The following is a 12,935-nucleotide window of genomic DNA, read 5'->3' on the forward strand; positions in this document are numbered from 1 at the left end:
TTTAGTGAGGAAAAGATCCAGTGAATTTAAACCAGGTGTCAGTTGTGTGAAAAAAATCAAGGGGAGGAATGGCAGGAGAGGAGTCACCTACAGTGATTATAGGAGAGGGCTGCAGAACACCTGAAAACACTCACCTATTGTGATTCTGGAAGAGGACCACAGAACACCTGAAGAAGAGTCACCTGTTGTGATTATTGAAGGGGATCCCCCCCCATCCAAACCATGACTATCATCATTGCAGGTAAGAAAAAAATTACGTTTTCATTTTTATCATCTACAGTACTGTTTTTACATTGTGTTTATTTATTATTGCTTTTACAATACAGTATATTGTGTTTATTGCTTTCATTGTGTATAATTTTATGGATCTATGGTATCATTAGATAGCAAAATTCATGCTAAATTGCTGTTTTAGGGGTTCATTTTAAAGCTCTGGAATGGATTAATCCATTTTGCATTACTTTCTATGGGAAACCATGACTCGGTTTTCGAACGTTTCAGAACTCGAGCAGTCTTTCCGGAATGGATTACATTTGAAAACCGAGGTACTACTGGATAATTATGGAGACAACTGCAATACACTATGGTAAGTGCTTATGATCATAAATGTATGTGATACACATGGTACAGGAAAATACCCCAGTCATTTGCCCTAAGCAATTGGGAGCAATTAGAGAAATTTAAGTTGGTGAATACAATTAGATTTATATTTTAGAAAGTTTGCTCTTTGCATGTTATGGTAAATGTAATTAGAAGGGAGCAAGAAATCCAAGGAAAAAGTTTCCCACAGAGTCAAATAATGCAGAGTGCACTAGATATACCAACAATTAAAAAGAAGATATTTAAAAAGTAATACCTACTGAGAATGTAATACCCATATTTGCCAGGTGTTTTTTCATGATCTCAATTCCCACAAGCAAACAGTTATTAGCTGCTTTCTCTACCATTTAACATATGAGGAAACTCAGGCTCAGGGTAGTTAAGTGATGTGTTTAATGGAACAGCATTTTAAAGAGAAAAAGAACTCAAATTGTTCCATTTTGAACCGTTCTGATATCTTGTAATGACAAGCAGGGAAAAGAAAGGGGAGGACATGCTGGAGAGGGGCTAATTAATTTATTTAGCAATATGTAATCAATTTATTTAGCAATATGCAATAGCAAAAGACAAAGGCAATCCAAATGAGGTGCTAATGACAGAAAGTAAAGGTGGTTAAGACTAAACTATATACATTGATAACAATGTCATGTCAAAGGAGTACACATACATATACATTTAAGAGATTTCAAATATGATTACTATTGACCAAAAATCACTTGACTAAATACACAAATAATATTAATAAGAGTATCCAAAAGCAATAATAAACTCTATAGGATAGCAACTATTACAGTAGATGCCAAAAGCTCGCCACACCGTAGGAAAAACAACAGTGGAAAGATGAGGAATCAAAATCTTGCAGGTCTGCAGCTGGGAAAGCTGAAGCATCTCCCACTGCTACTTGCTACCGTGTTTCCCAGAAAATAAGATCTAGCCAGACCATCAGCTCTAATGCGTCTTTTGGAGCAAAAATTAATATAAGACCTGGTATTATATTATATTATATTATATTATATTATATTATATTATATTATATTATATTATAAGACCCGGTCTTATACTGTGTTATGTTATGTTATGTTATGTTATGTTATGTTATGTTATGTTATGATATGTTATATTATTATTATACCCAGTCTTATATTAAAATAAGACCGGGTCTTATATTAATTTTTGTTCCAAACGACTCATTAGAGCTGATGGTCTGGCTAAGTCTTATTTTCGAGGAAACACAGTAATTCCCAAGAATGTTGCTGTTGTTGTCATTGCTGTTGCTGTTGTTGTTGTTGGAAGTTAGGGCGTCTCCTGATGCTGCAAGCTGCAAGCTGCATACAAGTTTCCTAAATGCTAACAAGTTCTTAAGCAGGCTAACCATGGGAAACAACACTGGAGAAGTCCGGAACCAGCCAGACCTCACCAGGTCCATGCCTGGAAGTCAGCGTGTCTCCTGGTATTGTAAGCTGTATATTGTATACGAATTGCCAAGATGCTAGAATGATGAAGAATCACCAATGACAAAAGACAAAATTACACTGCCAACTGAGGTCTGTCTTATATATTTTTTCAGATGTACCCTAAAGCCAAGCTTCTAGTTCCTGCCTCCCCCTGAGAGAATGGCCAGTTCTGGGAGGGTCCAGCAGTTACTGTAATAAAAATATTGTTTATCTGGCGGCCAAAGGGCCAGCTCATTTGAACAAACAATGCTTACTGTTTTCGCCTGGGACCATCAGCTGAAGGCCTTCTAAAGCCTGGCAATGTGCCTGTCACATCATTCTGATTGATATAACTTAGTAACTTTTCTACCTCATCTGCTGATGCGGGTGAAATAGACAAAAAACCAACTCAGAGTTAGTCTGGGACAAACCTCACATGCAGTCCTCCACAGGTGAGGGAAAAAACAAACCAAACCTCACATGTAGTCCTTCACATGCGAGGGAACAAAAAGCTAACCAGTACCTCACGTGCAGGCTCTCTCGTGAGGGAACCCCACATGTAGTCTCTCATGTGGGGGAACAAAGCAACAAAAAGCTAATCAAAAGCTAACTAGTACCTCATGTGCAGTCTCTCACACGAGGGAACCCCACATGCAGTCTCTCATGTGGGGGAACAAAAAGCTAACAGACAAAAAAAAGATAACATCAGCCAATGATGGCAAATTTTCTCAACATCTTCACTACGAATGTTATTATTACTGACATCTCTTCCCACAAAGCGCATTCAAATTCTGTTCACACATGCTGAATTTTCAGCAACTGCTTCCATGCACACAGTTTTTTATCTCATGTTACATGAATAGCACAGAAAATCTTGATTCCGAGAGAGAAAAACTCCATCCTAGGGGCATAAACTAAAGACAAGTCCCTTTAATTAGATGTTTATTTCACATAAAATACACACTAAATTTAAAAGAACACATGAGACAGAAATATTTTAAATATGTGTACCTGTCAGAAACGGCCTGATCCTTTTCCACATCTTTTATTCCAAATAATTTTACTTGTCCCCACTTGTGAGCCCTCTTTCTCGCACACTTTGACCTTAGTTTAAAAAGTATGTGGAACCTCCTTCTCGGAAGTTGGAGGCGCTGTATTATGGTCAATTTGGCTCCCTGGCCATCCTACTTAGCTATTTTTATCAGGGCTACTGCCATCTATGACTTAGCCCATGCAGGCTAATGCAGAGAACGCTCTCTCTGCCTCACACAGAATGTTGAATATCATCTCAGTGAAACTTCCTCATCCGTCTTTTTCAGGGACTGTCCATTTTCCAACTCTAGATCCTACCCATATTTCCGGGCCAAATTTCATTTCTATCTTCTGAACTCTACTGTTCAGTATCTGAAAATAAGCTATACAAGAATGTTTATTTACTTTTTTGTATGTTTGATGTTTGGAATACTAATAATCTCCCAAGTTCAATGTTGAGAGACTCTACCAAGAAAAAAATTTCCTCTATTTGCAAATGTCAGCTACTGGAGCGGAATACAAGAAACAAAGAGAGTGGTAAAGATAACCAAAAGATACCGTAGATTGATATGACACTAGATGTTTCACCAAAATTATCTTCCCATCCAAACAAAATATGAAATCTTATATGAAATCATATATATGTTTCATGGTTAATATTTCCATTGGATTCCATCATATAGCCCATGGCTTATATTTCTATTGCATGAAAGAAATTCAACATATGTTTTAGACTGATATTTTTATGTTTAATAAAAACACGTGTCAGAATTACTCAATGATTAATAAAAAATGATTAGTTATTTATGTGGTCAATTTAAAAGAAAAAAATAAAAGTATAAAATTTGTATTATGCTAAATATTATATCAATATAGAGTTTGTGATGTCTTCCTTAAAATTAGTTCAAGTAATCTATAAAATACCACTTTGATAGGGAATGCAAAAATGTATATTACTGGAGAATTGCCTCTTATTATTGATTTTCTTATCATCTTATTTTAATATTCAAATAGCAAAGAAAATAAAACATACCTCAAACGCTTTCTTACTAGGAAACCACGTATCCATCTTTGAACAATTAAAACTGGTGAATTATGAGCCAGAATTTCGTTAATTTTTGAAATAACATGTTTGATATTATTAACTTCATCTTCATAGGTTGATCCCTGTAAAAAGAAAATATACTTGATATTTATAGTTCTTGAGAATATATCCAAAAGACAATTTAAACTTGGAAGTCTAATCATATAAACTACTAAAATATTCACAGGTATCTTAACGGCATAGCAGTTAAATAATACATACATTTCATGTCTGTTTTATTACATCAGGAGATCAAGAATTAGTAGCATCAAACAATTTTAATTCTCTACATAATGCAAGATCCATGATGATAATTTTCTCCACTCTAGATCCTTCTCCCAATCTGATATCATTGGTATAAAATTTTGACCATAACCATGTTGATCTCTGAAAAGTAGTGGCATGAATAGGTATCGACCATGTTTACCCGGTCTTATTTTCATAATATAAGACCAGGTCTTACATAATATAATATAACATAATACCAGGTTTTATATTAATTTTTGCTCCAAAAGATGCATTAGAGCTGATGGTCTGGCTAGGTCTTATTTTTGGGGAAACACGTAATAAAACACTAAAAGTATTCTGTGGATCCCCATCGAGGAAACCGATATACATTGGATTCATAAAATAAAATAGAGTAGTTCAAAATTTGTTGCAGCTTAACTAGAATGTTCGTTACTTTTATTAAAATACATCACATTTCCCTGGGGAAAGACATTCCATATTGCCTTTACAGAAATAATCTCTAAAATCTCTGTTTCTGCAAATGTTTAGATTTGGAATCATAGATTCCCTATATCCTATTGATCATTTCTTGTTTTGAAATGAAGCCACTTTATTAATATTTTGAATGTAAGGATTATGCATTAAAAGACTAAAATTTGTATTGTTTGTAAGGCACCTACCCTGAAAATTACCAACCCCATCCATCACGTTAGAAACACACACCTTTTCAGTCTGTACACTGAATCAGCCATGTACTGCTTGGGGTGGGAGAAGGAGGGGAGGAATCAGAAAGCCTTGCAGATTAGTGTTACTTCATGCCACCCCAATATATGATTATAGGAGTTCAAGATATGCCACCCCAAAATATGCTTCTGTGTTATATTGATTATTTTGAGTGGTAGACACTTGAAAAACAACAAAAGCAGGGAGGGGATTTCTCTGAATTTCCCTTATCTGCCTAAAGACAGATCTTCCAAAAGGCATTCATTTGTCACAAATCTACTCCCCAGGAGATTCATCAGCCAGGGAACATGGACTCTTATCAAAGGAGAGTAAATTAGAAGGAGATTGAAAGGAGAGGAGTTTAGGACAGAACACCACACCCAGATAAATTTTGTCACAAACTCCCATCTTTTCTTCTAAGGACCAACCATTAATCATTCCTAAAAATCATTTATTCTCTCCTAAGAAGCCTACATACTCCCTCTCCTTTCCTTAAGCATGAATTCTAAACCACTTCTGGGAGCTACTCATTCTACGCTGGGTATCTCCTAGTATGTATACATAAGGTATCCATGTTAATAAACTTCTGTTTTTCTCTAGTTAATCCGTCTTTTATTACAGGGGTCTCAGCCAAGAACTCAGAAGGTTAGAGGGAAAACTATTTTTCCTCCCCTATAGTAGCTCTGGGGCAGAGAAGCTGAGTGCATAATTAAGAAGTGAGGGAGAAGAATATAGGAGGGAATTTAGAAGACTAGGCTTAAGTGGTCCTGGTCAGATGCTACAGTTCTCAACAGCAGAAAACCATTAAATTCACACTGCAGTTTACAGCAGGGTCCTGCTTCCCACCAAGACATGAATAATTCCTTCTCTTTAAAGAGATAAACAGAATAATCATCACCTGTGGGCAGGTTTATTGTCCCTGCCAGAGAATGATCAATCTCTAGACAACACTCAAGCTTTCTGACGTTCTAAAACAATCATCTTATAAAATGCCAATAAAGGTATCACTGCTAAACTTGTACACATGCCATAAACCATTTCATATCTGAGGACAGATGGAAATGAACTCTTTCGAAAGGGCAAGTAATGCATTTCCTTCACAATGACGGCCTGGGTTTAAATCTCAGTTCCACTACTTGCTAGCTACGTGATCTAGGGTTAACCTATCTGCCCCCTGTTCATCATCTGTAAAATAGAGATAATAATGGTACTAACTCATTTGGTTGTTATGAAGGAATAGTTGTAAAGCACTTAGAACAGTAGCTAAAACATTTCAAACATTCAAACAATGTTATCTGCAACAGTTTCACAGTAATACATAAAATGATGTAATGTAGTGCTTTAGAGTTTAAAGGACCTATATACCTTATAGTATTTGATATTCAAAAAAATAATCTAAAGCAATTTATTACGCAATTAATCTAAACTTACATACTGTAACACATGAAATCAATAAATTAACTATGAAAGACAATTAGTACTAAAGTGTTCAATCCAATAAAAAGAATTGAACGATCATAGTAAAAGTTTGGCAACAAACAACATATGTTTAAGCAAAAAAAAACTATCAACAATCAATAAAATCAATGGCAGAATGATGAAATTTCTATACTCTACCACTTGTTATTGTAACCCTGTAATGAAAATGGGGCTATTGCTAACCCTGGTATAAAACATGAGGCATTTCAAAAGAACAGTAAGGACTTTTATCATATGACTCATATGGTTAAGAGTACTTTATGTTCTAACAGGAGTAGTTTAAAAAACAAATTCTAAAATTATATTCTTATATAATTATACAAAGAGATTTCCAATTAATTTGATATTTTAAATACACTTGTAATTATTTAAATTTTTCTTTCTTTTCTATTTCCATGTTTGAATCTCTTCTGTATGCATCAGGTCCCTAAGGTCTATCTCTCTGTATTCCATTTGTGATTTTTTTTTTCCATCAGAATTTCCTAATTTGGCACATTTTCTCAGCATACTTGAAAAATGTAAATCATACTACTATCCCACTTGTATTTCTTTCAAACAGACTAAATCCATACAGTTTTTACCATTTTGTCAGAAATCATATCATATCCATAATATATTCATTTCAATAGCCACGTGAAATGGTGAGAATCTATGTGAAACTCTCCAGACTAGGTTGTATTATTTTAAATCAGTATTTGTATACCCACTAAGTAAGCAATTTTGAAATATACTATAGTCAATTCTCAAGTTTAAACAAAAACAAAAAAAAAACGCATTTGAATCAAGTCCCATTAAATAATTTAAAATAAAATTTAGCATCATAATAATATAACAGTATAGAAATTTTAGAAAACAAAAGCAAAAACAAAACCTCTACTCAAATTTCCACCACTCAAATTAACTATTATCATTTTGAAATACTCATTTCCAAATACTTTCCCTAACTCTATAGATTATTTTTTCATTCTTTTATCAGGGTCTTTTACAAAGCAATTTTTACAAATTTTGATGAAGTTCACGTTATTATTTTTTCCTTTTAAACACTGGGCTTTTGGTGTCAAGTCTAAGAATTGTTTGCCTAGTCCTAGAACCCAATGTTTTCCTTAGGTTGAGGGAATGCGCGCGCGCGGGTGTTTGTGTGTGTGTTCAGATACCCAATTGCTCCATCAACATTTATTGAAAAGGATATTATTTTCCATTACATTACCTTTATACCTTTGTCAATATCAGCTAGACATACTGTGTGAACCAATGTGTAGGTTTTCTGTTCTATTAATCTATGTGCTTCCCCAATATCTATACAGTCTTGATTGTAGCTGTTAAGTCTCAAAATCAGTTAACTGATTTCTTTCACTTTATTGTTTTTCAGTTTTAGCCATTCTAGTTTCTTTACATTTCCATCAAAAGTTTAGACTAATTTTGTCTATATCTACAGAAAGTCTTGCAGCTTTTGATAGAAATTGCATTGAACCTGTATATCAATTTGGGAAGAACTGAGACCTTTGTTTTGCGGAGTAAATTCATGAATATGCTATGTATTTCGTTTTATTCAGATCTTTGATTTTTTTCATCAGTGTTTTATAGTATTCAGCATACAACTTCTGTGCCTGTTTGTTTTGTTAGATTTACACCTAAATATTTAAATTTTGAGTGATTATAAATGATATCATATTGTTAATTTTGGTGTCCATGTTCATTGCTAGTATACAGAAATCTGATTGATTTTTGTATGTTTACCTGACATCCTATGGCCTTGCTAAGGTCACGTTTTAGTTCTAAGAGATTTTTTTTGGTATATTCTTTGGGATTTTCTACATAGGTGACCATCAGCAAATAGAGTTTTATTTCTTCTTTTCCTATCTGTATGTCTTTTATTTCCTTTTCTTGCTTTACTGCACTAGCTAGACTTTCCAGCACTATGTTGACAAGAGAAGTGATAGTGCTTTGCTCCTAGTCTCAGGGGGAAAAAAAGCATTCAGTCTTTCACCATTAAGCATAATGTTAGCTGTAGGTTTCATGTAGACATTTTCAATAAAGAGGAAGTTCCCTTTTTTTTGAGTTTTTTTTTTTTTAATCATGAATGGATGTTTAATTTTGCCAAATGCTTTTTATCCATTGACTGATATATTTGATGTTTTCAAATATTGAACCAGCCTTGCATCCCTGGAATGAGCACCATTCGCTCACGCTATATAATTATTTTTATATATTTCTGTTTGCTAATATTTTGCTGAGTTTTGTGCTTAAATTCACAAGGGATGTTGTTCTGTAATTTTCTTTTTTTGTACATACTCTGGTTTTGGTATCAATGTAATATCAACTTTCTAAATTAAATTAGGAAGTGTTCCCTTTTATTTTCTAGAAGAAACTGTGTAGAATTGGTGTTCTTTTTTAAACGTTTGGGAGAATTCTCCAGCGAAGCTGTCTGGGACTGAGGATTTCTTTTGTAGGAGTTTTTAAATTATGAACTTAATTTCCTTAATAGTTATAGGACTACTTAAATTATCTATTTCATGTTAGGTGAGTTTTGACAGTTTGTGTTATTTTGTGGAAGTATCTATTCATCTAAAGTGTCAAGTTTATGCATGAATCATTATTGTAGTAGTCTGTTATCCTTTTGATATGTGCAGGTCTGTAGTGGTATCCTTTGTTTTGTCCCTGATATTGATCATTTATTTCTTCTCTTTTTTTTCTCTGTCTTGCTATAGGTTTGCCAATTTTACTGATCTTTGCAAAAGAAAAACAAAAAAAAATCCAAAAAAACCCAGACCTTTGTTTTACTAATTTTCTCAAGTTTTGTGTTCATGATTTCATTAATATCATTTCCGTCCTTCTTCTTACTTTGGATTTATTTAGCTCTTCTTTTTCTAAGTTCTTGTGAGGCGGAAGGGATCTTAGACCACCAATGTGAGGCTTTTCCTCTTTACCAGTATACACATTTAGTGCTATAAACTTCCCTTTTGGCATTGCCTTAGCTGTGTCCCACAAATTTTAGTACCTGGTATTTCCATTTCAATTCAGATAATGTATTTTTTAAATGTCCTTTGATAACACATCTTTGACATGTGGATTTATTAGAAGTGTGGTGTTTAGTTTCCAAGTGTTTGGAGATTTTCACTTATCTTCCTGTGGTCAGAGAACATACCCACATGATTTGAATTCTTTAAATTTGTTGAGGTTTGTTTTATAAAATAGAATATGGCCTATATATGTTTCCATGAGCACTTGAAAAGAATGTACATATTATTGTTGTTTGCTGGAATGTTCCATAAATGTCAATTAAATTCTGTTGGTCAAAGGGGTTGCTGATTTTTTCTATATCTTTCCTGATTTTCTGTCTAGTTGTTCCAGTTGTTGAGAGAGGAGTTTTGATGTCTCCAACTGTGATCATGTGTTTCTCTATTTTTCATTTTGGATATATCAGTTTTTGCTTCAAATATTTTGTAGCTCTGTTGTTTGGTGCATTCACATTTAAAATTACTATCACTTCTTTGTGGTTTAAACAGATTATCATTATATAATGAATAATCTCCTTTGCTCTTAAGTTTACTTTATCTGATATTAAGATGACTGGCCAGACATCTGATACTGTATAAGTTGCTAAAACTCACTATATATTATGTTCTGTGAAATAAGAGCAATACCTTTCCAAGTCCAAGAACATACCAAAGAATAAATAAGGTATTCTTCAGAAAGTCCTTCCCCATCCACCTAGCTAAAGTAGCCCAAATCTCTACTCCTTCCATAATATGTCACTGCTTTCTTTTCTTTTCTTTAGAAATTAACATTATCTGGAATTCTATGTTTGCTTTTTTGTTTTTTGGCTTACAATTTTATTTCCTGTGCCTTTCCACTGAACTTCATGAAAGCAGGACCTTAATCATATTATTTACCACTGAGTGCAGAATAAACCTTCTCACGTATTAGGTGGTCAATGCATATTTGGTGAAGAAATGAATAAAATACATAAAATGCCTACCACAATGCCTTTTACTGAGTGTCTGCCCTTTATGTTGTCTTCTTTGTTTTTTCCACTGGCTGTCTGCCTATATCAACCTTTATATCATTTTTTGCCTACAGTAATTTATCTTTTGCCCTCTTCTGCCTCCTAACCCCTATTAATCTGCTAGCAAACTATTGGATTAATCTCTTTTAAAAAAAACTTTGTCAATACCATTTATTCATAGACCACCATCTATGACAGAACCACTCTAATTTTCCTACTCATATAACTTCATTGCATTCACTAAGAAGTCTATATGCCTTGGTATGCCATTCAAGGTTCTTTTCAATACCATCCCCTAACTTCCCATTAATTCCTTAAATGAACCTCAGTCATTTTGATTGTCCTTAAAAGGGTCATGAGTGTCCCCACCTTGGATTACACCATACCACACAACAAGAATACCTAAATGAAATTCTCCCTTTTAGCACCCAGGTTAAAACACCCAGACATACATCCTGTCTTGTTTTTCATTTCCCTAAGTTTTACAACTATTATCACAAAATCATGAATATACCTTTTTTTTTTACATAAAGACTCATATGCAGTTATAAAAAGTCTTTCAACTTCCTAATGTTCAGCCTTCCCATGAATAATCACTATCTATTGTTTATACACCCTCTCTTATGTGATCGCCAGTTCCAATGATTTCTTCATCAATTTTCAATGCATTTATATGTAGATTTATATATATATATATTTAGAATACATAATAAACATTATTATGCAACACACTTTTTTACTTCCTATAGCTTGTACCTGATTTTTTCTAAAACCTGTAGAGTTTACCCTCTCTTTCGAACTCATAAAATTTATTTGTTCTAATATTTATGTCATGAAGCATTTTTCTTACATTTTTATCTATCCATTTAAGTATTTTATAACCTCCACCTAGATAAAGTATCCCAACAACTTCTTGCAACATTATAAAAATCAACATAAAATGATGATTGTACATGCCTGTGTCACCAAATTAATTGTTTAGGAATTGAATATTTTTATCTTCTTCCATTAATAATCCAAATTGTCTTACAAGGCATTGAAAAAACAATAAAACTATCTCTCAATGAACTCATTCAAATATGAAGACTTGAAAAAATTAAAATCAACTTTCAATTAAAAAACAAGTATTTTGAATCCACATAAAACTTCTAGAACTAAGAAGTGAGAATAGTGGCATGACATAAGATTTTAAAAACAGCAACTACACACACACATACACCACACACACACACACACACACACACACACACACACACACACTAGAGTGTGTGTATGCAACAAACAATCCAAATATGAAATTAAGAAAATTATTCCACTCACAATCAAAATAAATAAAATACCTAAAATTAAATTTTAACAAAATCAGTGCAAGATTTGTACAATGAAGACTACAAAGCAATGCTAAGAGAATTAAAGAACAGCTAAATAAATTGAGAAACAGTTCACATTCAAGAACAAGAATACTCACTATTTTAAAGATGGCAATTCTCCACGAATGATCTATAAATTTAATGGACTCCTTATCACTATCCCAAAGGGAAGCATTGTCAAAATTGACAAGCTCATATTAAACTTAATTTGTAAACACAAGGGAATCTGAATAACCAAAGCAGTATGGGGGGGAGAGGGAAGGCAAAGTTGGAAGACTCAGACTTTCCTATTTCAAAACGTAACCACACAGCTACAATAATGAAAATGTGGTAATGGCATAAAGATAGATATAGAGACCACTGGAATATAACTGAGAGTCCAGAAATTAACTCTTACATTTTTATGGCCAATTGATTTTTTACAAAGATATCAAGAAAATTCATTGGGGAAAGAATAATATTTTCATCAAATGGGGCTGTTATAAATGAATACTTACATGCAAAAAATAAACTTAGACCCTTACTTCACATCACACATAAAAATTCATTCAAGATAAAACACAGATCTAAATTTCATAACTATAATTATTAAACCCATAAAAGAAAACATAGGAGAAAAAAATCTGTGACCTAAAATTAGGCAGAGTTCTTAGATACAACACCAAAAGCACAATCCATAAAAAAATTAATAAAATTAGCCTTCATAATACTCAAAAATTTTCTGCTTTAAAAGAAACCATTAGACGTCATCAAATAGGCAGTGTGAGGTGAGCCTCTGTAAAGCTCCCCTGGAATTTACAACTAATCAAACAACAATAACTCCACAAAGGACACCCTGCACAGCAGACAGGCAAGACGAAGAGGGCCACTACTGAATTCACCTAAAGGTGGGCTAATCACCCGAGGGGGGGGGGGAGGAAGGAAGGGAGAAGTGCAGCGACGGAGCCGGTGGGCGCAGGATGCAGACCTAGCTCAGTGAT

General features: G+C 33.7%; 1 protein-coding gene across 1 annotated transcript in view; it reads right to left on the reverse strand.

The window, feature by feature from the left end:
* The window catches only part of LRRIQ3 (leucine rich repeats and IQ motif containing 3), a 134,123-nt gene that overhangs the window by 111,638 nt on the left and 9,550 nt on the right, over positions 1-12,935 (reverse strand). The window contains exon 3 of the mRNA XM_033115872.1: positions 4,099-4,232. Coding sequence (XP_032971763.1) covers positions 4,099-4,232 — 134 coding nt within the window. The remainder of the gene's footprint in view (positions 1-4,098; positions 4,233-12,935) is intronic.

The sequence above is a fragment of the Rhinolophus ferrumequinum genome, chromosome 9 (genome assembly GCF_004115265.2).
Source record: "Rhinolophus ferrumequinum isolate MPI-CBG mRhiFer1 chromosome 9, mRhiFer1_v1.p, whole genome shotgun sequence".
Taxonomy (NCBI): Eukaryota; Metazoa; Chordata; class Mammalia; order Chiroptera; family Rhinolophidae; genus Rhinolophus; species Rhinolophus ferrumequinum.